At 34.3% G+C, this 19,329-nt stretch overlaps 1 protein-coding gene across 1 annotated transcript in view; it reads left to right on the top strand.

Moving 5' to 3' along the window:
- Nucleotides 1-19,329, top strand: part of LOC117170348 (maternal protein pumilio-like) — a 50,181-nt gene that overhangs the window by 18,456 nt on the left and 12,396 nt on the right. The window contains exon 3 of the mRNA XM_033357088.1: nt 2,582-2,915. Within this exon, the coding sequence (XP_033212979.1) occupies nt 2,582-2,915 (334 nt within the window). The remainder of the gene's footprint in view (nt 1-2,581; nt 2,916-19,329) is intronic.

The following is a 19,329-nucleotide window of genomic DNA, read 5'->3' as shown; positions in this document are numbered from 1 at the left end:
TGAAAGAAGAAATTAAAAAAAAAACGACCACATTTGGCGAGAAAAAAAATTCTCTTTCATCACGACAACGCCCGAGTTCACACATGCTTCGTTTCAATGGTTCAAATTGAAGAACTAAAATTCGAATTGGTCGAACACCCACCGTATTCATCAGATTTAGCCCCCAGTGACTTTTTCTTATTTCCAAACTGGAAAAAATGGCTCGGTGGACAGAGATTTCCAGACAACGAAGACGTCATTGCCTCTGTAAGTGCTTATTTTGAGGAACTTCCGAAAACGCACTTTTCTGAAGGATTAAAAAAACTTGAAAAGCGATTGACCAAGTGTATAGAGCTCCAAGGAGATTATGTTGAAAAATAAAAAAAAATTTACCCAAATAAAATTGATTTTATACTTCATTCTAAGGACTTATTGAACTACCCTCGTAGTCACTTCTAGTTTGAGTACGCCTGCATTGAGGATGTGCAGGTATACGGCTAGCGCTACGGTGATACCTAACAGCAATTTTCCAACGCGTCAGTGGGCTAGATACTGTGCAATCAGATGTGAAAAAGTATCAAAATAGTTGTGAAAATAGTGAAAGTTTGAAATAGTTTCTTTTCTAGTTAAAATTAACGATTTCATTATATATTAAAAAACAAAAAAATTAAAAATGTGGCATCTGGGAAAAAAAATAAAACTGTTTCTTCCACTTTCCTTAAAAATAAGATAGGTGACTGTTATTGTCGCCCATCTTTTTCTTCTCCTTCTTTTTTATTTCCTAATCTCCTATCTTTTTTTAAACCTCTTTCTGACCACATTTCCCTTCTAAAAGTTTTTCAATACAACAAAATAATAAAATAATTCTATATTTTTGAAGACACAGCTCTTAAATAAAACTTTTTGCCACTTTTTTCAGCTCCAAAGCATCAATCAAATTCCAACCTAAAATCTTAAGTCTCCATTTTCTAAAAAAAACCAAAGACGATTTTCAAAGCCCATGAAATTGGAATATAAAAATTCTTGAATGATTTACTTGAAATTGGTTCAATTTTTCTAATAAAACTCATGTTCTTTAATTTAGCAACTCAACATCTTAGAATTAAGTTTCTATTTTTTGTTTGAACTGAAAATAGCACCTTGAATCTTTATTTGCATCTTGATCTTTTTTGTAGAAATAAATTCATGAAATTCTTCGTTATAGTGAATTGAAAAATCTTTGTTTAATTCTTCTGGTTCTAGACCAGGGCTCACCAGAAGGCAGCCATTTATTGCAATGGCTGCCAGTGGCAGCCAAGAGACTAGGTCAAACTGGCCCTAATAAATATTGTCGTTCGACTAGTCCCTAGCCCTTCACGGCCATTATAGAGTAGAGTTTACACTCTTCAAAATAAAGAAGAAGGGATTTTGGCGGCAATCGTTTTTTTTTCTTTCTGAATTTTAATTCAAAACTCTCCTAATTTTTCCACCTTTTTGAAGCTTTAATTTGAGGTTTAATTTGCAGGCAAATTTGATTTACTTTGTAAATTGAAAATGTAATTGAAGTTGGAAATTAATTGTATTGTAAATTCAAGTACAAAAGTTCAGATCCCCCGGCGTGAATGACGGCAAAACGTAATTTACCGTGACCGTAACCCTTCGCTCGATTCCTGGAAAACGAAGAAAAAAATGACAGGAAGCCAGCCAGCCAGCACCTTCTTGAAGTGGCGAGCCCTGTTCTAGACAAACTTTTATGGTGCACTTTCGTTAGAAATGCACAAAAATAAGTTCCCGGCGAGTTCAAGCGATTGTTAACCCTTGCTTACCACTGGGGGTCCATATGGACCCCAGTGTGGCAAGAACGTTCAAAATTTATTTGTCTGATTTTCAAATTACAAACAAAATTTTGTATGCTTTTATATTTTGTATGCTCTGATAAACTGATTTCTGTTTGAAAATGTCAAGTTTATTTTTTCGCAAAATTCCAACATTCATTTGTTAAAATGAATATGTTTTTTACGATAGATAAGTGAATACTAGTTTTTTTATAATAATGGCATACTAGAAGAAGACAACCCTAAATTTTTAGCTCCTTTTACAAACAAAATTTCTTAAAAACACTTTTTTGTAAAAACGGTCATTTTTACAATTTCACCAAATTCAGTATTTTTCTTAACATACTGAAATATTAATTTTGTCTGTAAAACCTATACATTACTTTTAATTAACACTCCAAGAACCTATAAAAAAAGTTCAAGTGAATCTATCGAGTAGTTTTGTTTTTATTAACAATTTTCTACGCTGGGGTCTTTGTGGGCCCCAGGTACCAAGCGTGTTACTCAGCAGAAGTGTGGCAAGCAAGGGTTAACACTGCCGACCATGCAACACAAAGACCCACTCTTTTTGGGGGCCATTTTCAGTTATAATTATGATTTTTTTAAACTCGTGGCACTCACGCATATTAAGCAACGTTAAAAACGCTTCTCGGCGCACCATATAACTAACGCGTTTCGTCAATATGAGCGCTGCCTAGACATAGTCAACATAGTACGGTTGTTTTCATTCCAGTCAGTAAAGTAAATTTAATTTTACAAAATAAAAGAAGTTTTGTTTGCATCAACAGTCGCACACCGGGAAGTCGGCAACCATCGCCAGGAGAAGAGGAATTTCAAAAGAATGCGGCCACTTTAGCTGTTAACGCTGGTGCCGGAGGTGTCGTACTCCTGAAACCTGGTGTTGATGGTAATGATGAACATTTTATGGCAGCCTTCGCTCCCGCACCTCCTCACCATTTACAACATCATCAAGCTCCACCAACTCATCATCTTCAACATCCACACTCGCAACTCTTTGGAGCCCAGGGACCACCACCTCCACAAGGCCCTCCACCCTCCCAGCAACAGCAGCAGCAAGGTCCTCCTCAACCTCAAGATACCACCACACATTTCGATGTACAGGTAGGACGCTGATACAAGCATTCACTTTTAAATATTTGTCGCAATACGAATTTACAATTATGACCAGATTTATCCAGAGCAAAGCAAACATGTTCTATCTGATTGGTTTGTTTGGAAACTGCAAACTACTTGCAGTTCAGTCACCTCAAGTTTTGTGTTTGTGGAGTTCTATAGACGTATTCTTTTTTTAAATTGTTTTTCTATTCCGCGGAAGTGCTGTAATCGTCAAACTGTCAAGAAAAATGTGAACATTGAATTTGTAAAGAAATGTTAACGTATTCATGGTTATTTACTTCGATCAACCGCAACGTCCAAAATATGAGCAAGCAGAAAAGAATAAAAGGGCTAACTAGACAGGCTAGAAAAGATTAAGTTAATAAAAAGAACAAAGTTGTGCTACTAGTGCGAGTAAGACGTCCAGATTCAGTAATATCAAACATATTTTTTTACAGGAAGATTAATTATTCTCACAATTGGCCAAATTTAATTTTGGATTTTTTTTAAAGTTAACAGGGTTGCCACCTACCCGGGCGTACCGGGAGAAAGTCGGAACTGTACTTTTGGTGTTATTTGCGTTTTAGATTAAAATAAGTGAATTTAAAAACACCTACTGTAAAATTTAAAAATCAAGTATTTTTAACGATTAGTTTTAAGATCCGCTTGTAATCATTCCTTTAATTTTAAAATGAAGTTTTAATTTGTTTAATTCTTAAAGCTTTAAGTTTGGATTAATTAATTTTGAAAGTTTCCAATTAGAAACTATAATTTCAATTTAAGGGTGTTGGTTCAATCCGACTTTGAATTTTTTAAATAGGTACGGCACTGACTCCGTGTATATTTTTTCCAAAGGATTTGTGAACGAAAGAAGAAAACTTGACGAATATCCGGGGTTTTGCGAGATCCTCGGATCAATAAAATGTTGAAAAATCAAAAAATTTGTTGAGGAAATGATTATCTTCCCAACAAGTATGAATTTTTCGAAAGATAGACACCAGCGGGTAGGAGACGCCAGCATTTGAATGATTAGAATCGTTTGCTAATTTATTTTTTTACTCACAATTCTGACATAATAGAAGAATTCTAGAGATCAACGGCTCTTCCAAAGGGCCAGGTCTTGGGAATACGCGTTGCGAAATGGAGCAAAAAGCAGAGAGAATTGACATGCCCTGTCTGCGTTTTTGTAACTGTATTGGAATCAACCACCTGGCTAGCTGTTACCTTCACTCTGTACGCAGAATCGGGCCGCCCTTCGATATCGACCGTGGGTCAAGACTACAATTCTCAAAGGCGAAAACCTCTTCTGGGACATTGACTTTTTTATGAGATTATCATCAATCGATATTACTTCAAAAATAATAAGACACGTGTCCCGGATTTTTTAGTCCCTTGTAAGAACTATGAGCGTTTGTAAATCACATTAGCCAAGGGTGCAGAACCTGTACCGGTTCACGCGCATGGACTCCCATCAATCTCCGCTGGTTCAGTGGAAAAGAGCCTGACTGCTAAACACGCTGCCGTCGGTTCGAATCGTTTTCTCAACGTTTTTTTCGTATTGTAAACATGTCAAGTAATAATTTTTAATACTGCCCCGGCGAATGAATTATTTTTTTGAAAAATATTACTGGGAAATAAATAGCCAAGGGTGCAGAACCTGTACCGGTTCACGCGCATGGACGAAAAGTAGCTGCATGATATTTATTTCCCAGTAATATTTTTCAAACAAATAATTTATTCGCCGGGGAAGCATTAGAAATTATTATTTGACATGTTTACAATACGAAAAAAAAATTTAAGAAAAACATTCGAACCCACGACAGCGTGTTTAGCAGTCAGACTCTTTTGCACTGAACCAATGGAGCTTGATGGGGAGTCTATGTGCGTGAACCGGTACAGGTTCTGCACCCTTGGCTAATATGATTTACAAACGCTCATAGTTCTTACAAGGGACCAAAAAATCGGGGACACGTGTCTTATTATTTTTGAAGTAATATTGATTGATGATAGTGTCATCAAAAAGTCAATGTCCCAGAGGAGGTTTTCCCCTTTGAGAATTGTAGTCTTGACCCACGGTCGATAACGAAGGGCGCCCCGATTCTGTGTATAGAGTGAAGGTAACAGCTAGCCTGGTGGTTAATTCCAATACAGTTACAAAAACAAACAGGGCTTGTCAGTTCTCTCTGCTTTTTGCACCATTTCGCAATGTATTTCGCAAAATTTGGGGACACCATCATCAAGGCCTGGCCCTTTGAAAGAGCCGTTGATCTCTAGAATTCCTCTATTATATCCGAATTGTGAGTAAAAAAATAAATTAGGAAACGATTCTAATCGTTCAAATGCTGGCGTCTCCTAGCCACTGGTGTCTATCTTTCGAAAAATTCATATTTGTTGGGAAGATAATCATTTCCTCAACAAATTTTTTGATTTTTCAACATTTTATGGATCCGAGGATCTCGCAAAACCCCGTATATTCGACATGTTTTCTTTCTTTCATTCACAAATCCTTCGGAAATTATACATATGGAATCTCTGTCGTACCTATGAAAAAAAATTCAAAGTCGGACTGAACCAACACCCTTAAAATTATAGTTTTGATTGCTCAATTCTAAAACAGTTCAATCTTTGAGGCCTTGAAACTAAATTGTTTTTTTTTCTTCAAAAGCTTAAAATCGGAAATCTTTGTTTTGAAATTTCTTACTTTTTGGAGGTTTCGGATTTCAAAGTTTACAATGTTATACTTTTAAATTCAAATATTAAAAATACCAAGACAATTTCGCTATTAATTATTTCACAATTTTATGTTAAAATCCTTGATAGTTTTTAATTTAATAATTTAAATGTAAACATAAACTAATTTCTAATTTAAAATCTTTAAATTGTGCAATTTCAAACATTAGAATCATATTATAGAAATCTTGTTCTGTAATTCTTTCTTTTTTCTTTTTTTTTTATTGTAAGGTAAACTTCTCAGTATTCGTGAACTATAAAATGTTAAAAATATGGGTGTTTTATCATTAAATGTTACTTCTAACAAATTTCTATCAATATATTCAAATTATAAAAAAAAATCACGATTATTAGGGCCTTAATGATTACTGGAACATTTACCTTAATATCTTTAAATTGTCCCATTTTTAACTGAAGATTTTAATAAATAATTTCAAGGATAAATAATAATTCTAAAGCAAGTTATAAAAATTAAACAATTTGAAATTAAAAAAATAAGAATGGTGTTTAAGGTCATGTGACGAGTGGGTCACGTGACCAGATTCCTACCTTATCGCCACTTTTTTATTCCTCAACTTATTTTGACACGAAGCGCCACATCGAGTTGAAAATTTGGGATAATAAATAAAAAGCACAAAGAAAGGTGGGTCTAGTTCTAAACTTTAATGATTATGAAAAGAAAAAAAAATATTTACAACAAAAAACTTTTGGCATAATTATACAAATTTAGGACCAGAACCACAATTCTTCGTGCTTCTTGTCTAATATCCGAAATTTTCAACTCAAAGGGGCGCTTCGTGTGAATATAAGTTAGGAAATAAAAAGTGTCGCTAAGGTAGGAATCTGGTCACGTGACCCACTCATCACATGACCTTAAAACCAAAATAGATCTAAATCAAGCTATCGAAAATTGATACCGCAGGAATTGAATAATTCCTTTAATTTTTCGTAGTTACAATTTTCAGATTTCTGAACTTTTACGTTGATAGTTCATTTATCTTTCATAAATTTTAATTTTGCAATTAAAATTTTTTTCAATTTTTTAAGTATTATTAACAATTTTAAAATGATTGAATTCAAACGATTTAAATTTGCGTAAAATGATTGATATATTAAATGGTTTCAGTTAGATTTGTGATTCCAGAGCTTCAGAAGCTTTGAAAGATTCAATTTAGTTTAAAATTTTAAATTTTAATCGCTTTGAATTTAAAATTGTTTAAATGTTTTAATTTTTAATTATTTAATTTTGAATGCTTTTAATTCGAAGTAATAAAATCGAAATTCCTCAAATTTTAAATGATTTTATTTTCAAAATTCGAATCTGAAAATGATTATTTTTTAACGTTTTTTAATTGTCATATTTTCGAAACTTTAATTTGAAATCATTCAATTTGTGATTATTCATTTAAAAATAAAATTGGTTAATTTTGAAGCTTCGAATTCGAAGTAATAAAATTTTAATTCTTTTGGATTTTAAATGATTCTATTTCCAAAATTCGAAGCTAAAAATGTTTAATTTTTAACGTTTTTAAATTGTACTATTCTGGAAATTTCTGTCTAAAATTATTCAATTTCATGATTATTCAATTAAAAATAAAATTGTTTTATTTTGAACGCTTTGAATTAGAAATGATACATATTTGTCAATTTGTCGATTTCAAACAATTTGCTTCAAATTACCTTCTTCTCTTGCTTCTCCTCTAAAATCTACACTAGGACGTTTAGGGGTATTTTCTCAGATCGCGTCACACACAAAACATACACGTGTGTGGTGTGTGTATAGAGATGTATTGAACGATTAATCGCAAGGACAATTACTTTAACCGATTACTTTGGGTACAGTCTTTGCAGCTTGATACTTCTCCTCCTTTTCCTTCTCCTTGGCAGTGATTTTCGGACTTTAGACATGAGGTGAAAATGCGGGTCAGATGCTGTTGGGTTGAAGGAAACTTCTTCCAGCAGAAAGTCTTGATACCGTCTGGTCTCAGAGCGGAATAGTTCTTCATGCCTCTTACTACTTTTATTAACTTTATCGGTAGTGATAGGTGGGCATTCTTCCTCAGGTGTTATGAGGGCATTGTACAGATCCTTGAATCTATTTATGATCTTTGAGTGTTCTTTCAGTAGATGTGGGACTTCGTAGACTTCTTTCCAAAATGCTTGGTCCTTCTCTGGCTTGGGCGGATGGTCGACAGTAACTGGAGGATCTTAGAAGAGTCGAGACAGGTCAGAGAAAAATAGTTGGTTTTCTCTGGCCCACCTCTTCCTCCGTTCTAGACTTCTCCTAGCATCAGATAATACTGACATTCAGTCAACAAAGTGCTGTCTGATGGTCAGCAGCTTTGACTTGTTAAGTGTGTGATAACGGATCCGCCGTTCGCGTGCGAAGTGGCGAACCTTGACGGTGAAATTCCTGCTAGATGTTATGTAGTCAATCACACACCGAACGCGTGACGCGTACTGTCTTGTCTAGCCTATATGTGTAGTGAGTTGATGCATTCGTCTTTTAGTCTTATGATGAGCCATTGATATTTTTGTGGGTTACATTCCGCTAAAGCTCTTGCTGCATTGTACACACCACAATTGATATTCCAGAGGTCGAATTTTTGGGTAAAATCTCCACGAAGCTCGTCATCCAGTTCATCCCCTTATCGGGAGTTCCGTGTGGTTTCAAAGACGTTGATGCGAAACATGCGAGATTGCCATCAGAGGTTCGATTTTTTTGAACCGCACTTACTACAACTATGTTTGGTGTTAACATTGTGATTCCTATGAGAAGCTAGCGAGTGGGCTTCGTCCATCCTTGGAGAGCCACGCATTCAGGGATAAGGCTGCCCAGTCTGAGAGGTCGTCCGGTATCTCAGTGTCACCGTTCGAGACACCTTATACTCTATGAGCTGGGTGTGATCCTGTATGCCATTCTAGGTCCGCAGAATTTTTCTTATTGAATATCATGTAAAATGTGCTGATTACGAAAAAGTAGGGTGCCCCCCCCCCATCCGCCTGAAAAATGCCGCACTTTTGAGATAATCGCGTTTTGATTACTTTTTAATTAATGTAATGTCCCTGTTAAAATTTGGAGTTTTTCGAAAGTTTAAATATATGTTCGGGTAGAAACCCAATGTAGGAAGAGGAATGTCCTCCACCATTGTTTGATTCAATCAATTGTTAACATAAAAATAAACAATTAATGTTCATGGGGGCCGCATGCCGCCACCGTAAACTTTTCCTTTAACGTAGCAATAAGGACCCATTAGATTTTGACCAAAAAAATATAATTTAATAATAAACAAAGTATAAATAATAGTAATATTTTTTAAAACCCATTTTATTATTTAATTTTTATGAAAATTATGCAGCTTTATTACAAGTCCCTGCGATTATTAGAAGTTGATAAAGAGACTTAGTGTATTATTGTTTATAGCATAAGGAGTTATTATTTGATTTTAAACTGGCTGACGCTAATTTTTTATTTAAAACTTCCTTTGTCCATATAAAAATTTCCAGAAGATGTTCAAAAATTTCTAAATGTACAGCACGTCAACATGTTTACTTTCATAAATGCTCATTAACTTGTTAAATATAAACATTATAATAAATTTTCCTGATGAAAGTTGAAGTAGACCCAAAAAGAAGTATCTTTTATCTCTAGAAATTTCTTGATAAAATTGTTTCCTACAAAGAAAACCACCTTTCTATCCTGGCTCTGAATTTGTTATTTCTTTGATTGATGTTTTCTCGAAATCGATAACTTTTATCAAAAAATTTTCTCTTGGACAAAAATTCCCCTCTGTGAGTAGTCCAACTTTTGTTTAACGCTTTTTTCTGTGAAATCAATATTTTAACTAAAATAAGAACAATGTTATTTTTCCTCTCTTTTCAACGTAATTGTTTATTTTTAATGTTAACAATCGAATAAATCAAAAAATGGTAAAGGACATTTCTTTTCCTACATCGGATTTCTAGCCGGCCATATATTTAAACTTTCGAAAGACTCGAAATTGTAACAGGGATATCGCATTAATTAACAAACAAATAAAACGCGTATATCTCGAAACTCCGGCATTTTTCAGGGGAGGGGGGCTATTTTTTCGTTATCAGGACAAAATTTTACATGATATTCAATAAAAAAATCCTGTGGACCTAGAACGGCACACAGGATTACACCCAGCTCCTAGAGTATCACCCAGGGGCCATTCAGCTTTCGCAACGGTAGTTACGCTCTCGCTTGGCGCTTAATTCCTTTGTGACCAACCCTGGACAATTATTCTCAGCTGCCTATCAATTACTATAACCATATTCAGCAGAAACCCTTGGTACATGCACTTATATACAGGATGCGTATGCTTGAGCGTGTGTGTTTGACGTGATCTGAGAAAAGACCCCTAAGCGTCCAAAAATCTATTTCCAGCTTATGAGCTTTTCATATGAATCAGAACTAACTCTTTAAAATGGCGAAGTCAGAAAAATTGTACATGCCATTTATAGTATGAAAAAAGACTTGTTAATTAATCGTTCAGCGGGAGTCCTGTCGGCTCGTCGCCATTTCTCTTGCTTTTGCTTCAAAATCTACGCTAGGGCGCTTAGGGGTATTTTCTCCGTTCGCGTCACACACACAGGCATATATATGTAGCAACATATATTACATTTTTTATAGACAGGAAGACGAAAAATTGAAACAGCCATTATAAAATGGCGCGACCACAAGTTTTTGTCATTTTTCAACTTTAAATTCATTGATTAAATTGAGTCGAAATTTATTAAATTAGAAAACAGTTTATGAATGCAGGAAAAATATAGCGGCAATCAATTCCAGTTTATTTTGAAAGATTCAGCAATATATATATTTTAGAAGACATTTTTTGTAATTAAAATAATTTTTTTAACAATAGTGTGTTGACGTTTGGTGTTTTTTAAGGGCATGCTCTTCGGTGATCACGTAACCAAACTAGTCCCCGGTTATAAACATTTTTTTTGGTGTTCACTGTGTCGACACGGATTCAGATATCGCGTTTAAAATTTCACATATTAAATAAAAGGCACTAAAGAACGTTTATATACATCAATATGTTTATAATTTTCAAGAATGTTTATTTATAACTTGATGAAATAGGATATTACCATTCGAGTTGCAGCACTTTCCAGATATATTTTGGTTTGATGCAGTTCAAATTTTTTGATTTGCGTACATTGAGCGCTGACACAAATTTTGGACTAAATCGTCTAAAAATTGACAAAAATTAATATAAGCAATCAAATTCGCACATTCGTTGCAAATCAGCAAATAAGTATCTGCACATACGTAACCTATCATTATTTTTGGAGCATTTTTAGCGCTTTCTAGCGGAGAAAAAAAATTTGAACGATGATAAAGTCGAGGTCACGTGACTAAGTTCGTTCATGAAATTTTTGTGTAGAATGATTTCCATTTTTTTGCTCCTAAAAATAAAAGATAAATTTAAAATTGAAAACATACCAACACCGGTAAAGTGCTCAAATTTACTCTTCGGAGTTCTCCAACCAACTTCCATAATTCTTGACATTAAATTTTTTGCTTTGAATCGATCAGCTGATAACTAAAGTTAATAGAGCACCGACCGCCGGGACTCAGCGTCGGACTTTTCGAGTATCACATTCTAAGATGTTCCTCGATTTTTTTTAATCGAGGCATCTACTTTGTCGACGTTAAAAGTTTATTTTCTATTCCTATAGTATTTTACTAGCAAACTTTCTTCGTAATTACAAACATTTTGATATATATATAAACGTTCCTTAGTGCGTTCTGTATAACTTTCTAAATCCTGAACACGATATCTCAATCCGTGTGGATATAGTGAGGACCAAACAAATGAAAATCATTCGACACAAAAATTTCATGAACGAACTTAGTTACGTGATCTCGACTTTATCGACGTTCGAAGTTTATTTCTTTCTCCACTAGAAATTGCTAAAAAAAAGTTCCAAAAATAAGGATAGCTTACGTGTGTGCAGATACTTATTTTTTTTGATTTGCAATGAATGTGCAAATTGTATTGCTTATATTAATTTTTGTAAATGTTTAGACGATTTAGTCTCTGAAGAACTTTTGTATGCATCAATATGTTTATAATTTTAAAGAAAGTTTATTTATAAATTGATGAAATAGGATATTACCATTCGAGTTATAGCACTTTGCAGATAATTTTCATTTTTTTTTTGGTTCTCACTACGTTCAGAGGGATTGAGATATCGTGTTCAGGATTTAGGAAGTTATACAGAAAGCACTAAGGAACGTTTGTATATATCAAAATTTTTATAATTAGGAAGAAAGTTTTCTAGTAAAATACTATAGGAATAAGAAATAAACTTTAAACATCGATAAAGTATATGCCTCGATCTAAAAAAATCAAGGAACATCTTATAATGTGATACTCGAAAATCCGTCGCAGCCCCATCTTGAGAAATGTGCATCTTGAGAAAATAATTAAAATTTTCTAATGGTTATATATTCTTGTGGATTTTTTATACTAGTGTGAAACGATTCTAAGTTAATAAAAAAAAAACAATAAAAATAACATTTCGTCCGGGGCGAAAGACAAGGCGAGTAAATTTTAGCACATTGCTGATGTTGCTATGTTTCCAATTTGAAATTTATTTTTCATTTTTAGGACCAAAAAAAAATGAAAATTATCGTACACAATTCTCTCCAAAAATAATGATAGGTACGTGTGTGCATGAAAATTTAATGGTAAAAAAAAACTAAAACTTGAATGGTAATATCCTATTTCATCAATTTATAAATAAAATTTCTTGACAATTATAAACATATTGATGTATACAAACGTTCTTTAGTACCTGTTATTTAATATGTCAAATTTTAAACACGATATCTGAATCCGTGTGGACACAGTGAACACCAAAAAAAATGTTTATAACCGGGGACTAGTTTGGTCACGTGGTCACCAAAGAGCATGCCCTTAAACCTCTTTATAGCATATCTTAATTTGTATCAAATCTCTATAAACAATTATTCATTTTGCCCTTCGAAACATTCTTTACAACTTTACTCGTTGCATTCTGGAGAAAATAAATTTGTATGGAACAAATTCAAAAGAAATGGTTTTTATCAAACTTTATCGAGTATAATTGTGGAGAACGTTTCATAAAACAAAATGAGCCAATGTTTATTAAGACAAAATGAAACTTTTATTCATTGAATAGGATTGTTGCACGATTTCCACAACAATAGAATTTTTCAATAACATATTATGTGCTCTTATGATTTTTAAATGTAAAGTGAGGTTTAATTAATTAAAACAGATCAGAAAAACAATCATAATTCCATCAATTTTCTCATTTAAAATCTTTTAGGATGTAGAAAATTTCTAAGTTCTATAACTGTATATAATATAAATCAACACAATTAGCAATATTTTAAACTTCACGTAGTTATAGTGTCACAAAATGAACGAAAAATTTTACGAAATTTCTTATACTTTTACATGTAACTGAATCATACGAAATTTGTATTTGAATTTTCTACATTTTTCATCTAGTTTATTCGTTTCTGTTCGGTGTCTATTTTACAACTGACATGCGGGAAACTACCTACCCAAAATTTTACCATTGGTGTAAATTGGCCGTATATCACTGTTTTCATGATGCATAAAGCCAAACGTGCAGCTTTGACCATTGAGTGCTGGGCATTTTGCGTATTGAACATTCCAGCTTGGGCAAACCGCGAAGTTCCTCTCAAAGTGGGTTCTTAACAGCGGTATTGGGCGCTTTGCCTATTGGCTTGGCAGTATGCAAAATGCCCTGCCGTCGTGTATTATCCGTAACATATACAGGGTGTCTAAAAAGTCCCGGGACGGTTGGATATTTCCTCAGGTAAAATATTTTTCAAAAAAGTGAAGGTCATTCCGGAAGTAAATTTCAACGAGGACTTCAATGGTGACCTTCATTTTGACCTTGAAGTTGACCTTCTTGACTTTTTGAAGGTCAACTTTGTTTTTTTTAATGGAAATCTCGTTTTTTACATCTGCAATCGATAGAGCGAAAAATTCTACGTTCAGGAACGTACACAAGTCATAGGTCAAGTTTAACGTTTAAGGTCAGTTAGAGGTTATTTGAAATTAACAAAGTTTTCCAAGAGGTCAGTGCAATTCCTGAAGTAAGTTTCAACGAGAAATTCATTGGTGAGCTGTACATTGATCTTCGTGATGATCTTCAAGGTTTTTTCAAGGTTTTTATATGGTTTTTTCCAAGTCTTTTACGTTTACGTTTAGCATTGCCCAGGAAAAACGACGCGGACGTAGTAAATTCTGTTCCCTTTGGGGTGCTTGATTAGCGTGAGTCCCCTTGCCTCTCACGTTTCAGGTTGCTTAATTAGCATGAGTCCCCTTGCCCCTCACGTTTCGGGGTGCTTGATTAGCGTAAGTACCCTTGCCTCTCACGCTTCAGTGAAGATGTTCGAACTGAAAACCTTGAGCTTCTTAACAAAAAGCTATGCGATTGTATCAATCAATGTAGCCTGTTGCAGAATCCGATTCTGCAATTCGTCTAAGCTTTACGGTTGCGTTGAGTATACTTTGCTCTTTAAATAACCCCAAAGAAAATAGTCGAGAGGCGTCAGATTAGGAGATTTAGCAGGCCACGCGATTTCACCCCTTCTTCCAATCCACCTTTGAGGGAATTGAATAACCAAATATGCTCGAACCTTCCTAACGTAATGAGCCGCTGCTCCGTCCTGCTGGAACCAAATATTTTGAAAATTATCGCCTGTAATCTCCCTTATTCTTGGACAATTTGGTTTCTGAGAAGCTCTTCATATGTACGCACATTGAGATTACCATCGATGAAGAAAGGGCCTATCAATGTATCATTCAAGATACCGGCCCAGACATTAATCTTTTGTGGATATTGTGTGTGACTCTCCAACATCCAATCAGGATTTGTGTCGGACCAATATCTAAAATTTTGCCTGTTAACTTCACCTTTTAAAGTGAAAGTAGATTCATCTGAAAATACTGTATTGTAAAAGAAAAGAGGTTCTCTATCAAATCTGTCCATCATAATTTCACAAAATTCAACCCGACTATCAGGATCGTTTTCATTGAGCTCTTGCACCAGATGAATTTTGTAAGAATGGATATTAATGCTTTTTAAAATATTTCGGACTGTCTCAGGAGCAACGTCACGCTTATCACTGGCTCGACGTAAACTACGGTGTAGGTTTTCAACAAATGCTTGGGCTATGTCCATCTGCATCTCCTTAGATCCTGCAGATTTTGGCCGACCAGTTCTCTGAAGGTCCTTGATAAATTCATGATTCATAAAGCGCCTTACAGTTCTTTCAATTATTGATTTTGAGATAGGATTTAACCCTTCTTCATTGCGAAAAATACGAATAAAAAGCAAACAAACTTGATCATAAGATGAAACTCGATCTCCCCAACCACGCATCATTAATACAGATACCCTCTCTCTTTCCGAGAGTTTAGCTTGCGCCATAATAATCTTTTAGCGAAAGATAGTAAGTATGTACTCGTAATACGTAAATTTAGTTTCGATTCATAATATTCGTATGGAAAAACGGTATAGGACTTATGGTATCACCTTAGGTATTGACTTAGGTATCGAAAAACGGTATAGGACTGTATAAGTCTTCGGGGAGGAACAGAATTCTCATCAGAACACCTGTAACTTTTAATGAAAAATTTCCTTATGATTTTACAGTATTCAAAACGCTGTAACCAAGATCAATACAGAGCTCACCAATGAATTCCTCGTTGAAATTCACTTCAGGAATTACACTGACCTCTTGGAAAGCTTTGTTAATTTCAAATAACCCCTAACTGACCTTAAATTTTACAATTGAACTATGACTTGGGTACGTACCTAAACGTAGAATTTTCCGCTCTATCGATTGCGAATGTAAAAAAGGGGGTTTCCATTTAAAAAAAAACAAAGTTAACCTTTAAAAAGCCACGAAGGTCAACTTCAAGGTCAAAATGAAGGTCACCATTGAATTGCTCGTTGAAATTTACTTCAGGAATTCCACTGACCTCTTGGAAAACTTTGTTAATTTCGAATGACCTCTAACTGACCTTGAACGTTACATTTGACCTATGACTTGGGTACGTGCCTGAACGCAGAATTTTCCGTTCTATCGATTGCAGATGTAAAAAAGGGGGTTTCCATTAAAAAAAATAAAGTTGACCTTCAAAAAGCCATGAATGTCAACTTCAAGGTAAAAATGAAGGTCACCATTGAATTCCTCGTTGAAATTTACTTCAGGAATGACCTTCACTTTTTTCAAAAATATTTTACCTGAGGAAATATCCAACCGTCCCAGGACTTTTTAGACACCCTGTATAGTGAATTCAACCCTTTAGAAGTGCATTATTCCAGAGATATTTTGATAAGTGCAAACGTAATATGCGCGTATTTTATAGAAGAGATTCAAAAGCGTTGTGTGACTTGGGAAAGAAGTGGTAGTAGGAGGACACAAAGGTATCTTCAAATAGTGGTGTTGGAGTAAAAATGAAAAAAAGGTTCTCTCCAATTTTCTAAAATATATATTAGTATAAACTATAAAGCTTGGAATATTAGCGTCTATCTTTGTTGACAATTTTAAGAAATAAGTCAGATTAAAATTAAATTTTCAATATCACTTTTAATCAGCACGACTTACCAATAAGAACCTCTGAAATTGAAACACTTTTCTTTTTACTCAATTCTATTTTAAGAATTATCCAAATAATTTTTCGTTGTTTCCAAGCAAACTATTTTACGAAAAGAATCGGGAATAAATCCTTCTTTCGAAAGTAATCTATGAGCCTTCCACACCTTAAAATTCTGTTACTCTGTTTTCTCCTAGTGAGTTGCACTCACTAATATTTTAAGGTCGCGGATAATGATGTCCATTCTTAACTTTCGGTGTGCGAAGAGGTACGTGAAAACACGCCAAGAGGGTCGGAGGTTGCTTGACTTGTTAGCGAGACTGAAATCCTGCTTCAGAAACTGTGCAAAATTAATGTACCCAACCCTTTTTTTGTCGTGGAATATGACACCAAAGTGCCCTTCAAACAAGACAAAAAATTGCTCTGATCTTTTAGTATCACTCCAAATCTAACTTTAGAAATTTAGGACAAGGAGAAAAACCAACAGGTTTTTAACATGTGATCAATTGCGGAAGTTGATGAATATGAACAAACATTTTTGCCAGGCATCTATTCACTTTGAATTGTATAATAAATAGGATAAGGAAATTAATGAGTCTGATAAAGAAAAATACAGACATGTGTTTTATTTCAAGAAGAAACTGGAATTGATTGTCGACAATTATATTCATCTTGCAGTTGGCTTCGAGGAATCTGTAAATAGAATTACACAGCGTCAGTAGATGGACTTGGCAATAAGGTACAGGTGCGATAAGACAAATCAAATTTTGCTACAAAATATTATATCGACTTTCTTAGTTTACATACGGCCCGTAGACCTTCGTGAAGGATTCAAAGCAGCTCTGCAAAAAAAAACGTAGGCAATGTTATCCAAATTGGAATGAAGGTCGAAACGTTAATTTTAAAATGGTTGATGATTTGTGCTAAAAGTTAAAACTGTCTTCAAAAGATTATTCTGCACTATTGAATATAGATTGTTGTAGGATTCATTCTACGCAGAAATGATTAAAAGCTGACAGGAATGCTGCTCATTGGAATTTCATGGGAGTATTTTTTGCTGCTTATTACTTTTTTTTAGCGATTCCCCTGCCAGGCGTCAAGACTACTCCGAAATCACAGACGCTCAAATTTTTCTACTAAATATTTGCGATTTTCGTTGGATAGAAAATGGTAAAATATTTAGAAGGGGTGCAATAATGCTAGATTCATTGAAAGCAGAACGAGAGAAAAACAAAAAGAGGGAGAAATTTACTGAAGAAGGAAGAAATTTTATAAAGAAGTACATGGCAATGTTCTTGAAAAAAGGAATGGTGAAACAATTGCTGCTGCGGTCCAAGATAAATTGCTTAGACCCAAAAGCGTTTTTTGAGTATTTGACCACAGAAATAGAGCAATTTCCAACTGCCTTCTAGGCTGAAAGCCGTATGGCTCTATTCCTCTTGAGCGATTTAACTGGGTCATTCCAAAATTATTCAGTCCGAGTTATCAAGCCTGAAATCTTAAAAAAAAGTTTCATCGCGAATTCAGATCTGTCCTTTGGAATACTCCAGACTTAAAAGATCTTGACATTCAAACTTTTCGCCATGGCTACTCTGATATTCTCGTTGCTATTCTTAACAAAATGCAATAAATATCTCCTCTCAATCACAAACTAACAGAATATGTTTCTTGTCTAAATCCAACTTTGGTGTACGATCATCATAATATTGCTTTAAAACTTCTAGTACGATTGCTTGAAATATCAAAAAAGAATTCACAGCCTTAACCAAGACACCTCATGCTCGAGAATGCTACAAGACTTATGGACGAAGTGAGTGCCGTTTGGACAGATTGCGAGTGAATATATTAAAAGTACACTCTCCGTCCTGAGATCTGCTTTGTTGTATGAAAATGGTCCTGATTCTTTCTCAGGAAAACGCAGCACTAGAAAGAGGCTTCTGTATTGACAAAGAGTGCCTAGTTGAAAATCTTCAAGAGAAAAGTCTGATTGCTCAAAGTCTGGTAGATGATTTCGTGCCGGATTTAAAATCTGTTATCGTAGATAAAATAATGATGCATACAGCACGCAACGCACATGCATTACACAAGGAGGATTTACTCAGCAAACCTAAAGAACTGAAGAAAGAAAACAAACGAAAAGAACTCAAAAGAAAGGAACAAAGTTAAGTAAAACTCTTCTATTGTGCGGGTTTTGGAACTGCCGGTGGTGGGGAAAACTCCCGATATAGTACAGGTCCGGATGTAAGCGCTTATGTTTTGTTCACGCCTGAGTGGGCACCGCACACCCCGAGCAGTTCTTGTTATACCTACCTGCGTACAGTGGGAAAAAATTACTTTTTTGGTTCAAAATAACGTACAGCCCACAAATATGGCACGGTTTGGACAAAAAAAATTGAAAAAAAACTTATAAGATTTCTAAGAGAGTTGTCGGAGCTGATTTTTAAATTAGGCGTTCAATTTTTTTTATTAACAAGCAAATATGACGAAAAAATTTTCTTTTTTTCTATTTTACGTTCCAGGTGCTCGTCAATAACATGAAAATGGTTGAAATCGTTAAGTTTCATAGAGTAACATTAGTTAAAGATATTCCAATATTACATAATAAACAAAAAAATTTATAAACAAATTATTTGTTGAAAGAATGTTTTTTTGCGATTTTCCATAATTTTACGTTTTTTAGTTATATTGCATGAAATTTTGATAAAAACAATATAATGATCAGCCATTTTCGACAGAAAAATTCTGTTTTTTTCTATGTCATTTTTTAATTAGGAACTTTATGCTAATTTTAGAAAAGTTTGTAATTTTTAAATTAATTTTATAAATATTTGTAACCAATTTAATAAACAAATGCATTATTGGGGCATTTGCCGGCGAAAAATTCGTTTTTTTCTTCTATGCCAGTCCTTTCATTTGGGAACTTCATGACAATTGTGGGTCCGGATGCAATAAGGGCACATAAAATTTTTTCGTGCGAAAACGAAGTCCCCTGGAGGCTTTAGAAAAAATTTTCGAATTTTAATTTT

Source organism: Belonocnema kinseyi, chromosome 1 (genome assembly GCF_010883055.1).
Source record: "Belonocnema kinseyi isolate 2016_QV_RU_SX_M_011 chromosome 1, B_treatae_v1, whole genome shotgun sequence".
Taxonomy (NCBI): Eukaryota; Metazoa; Arthropoda; class Insecta; order Hymenoptera; family Cynipidae; genus Belonocnema; species Belonocnema kinseyi.
Note: the sequence above shows the minus strand (reverse complement) of the source record. Positions and strands in the feature narration are given on the sequence as shown.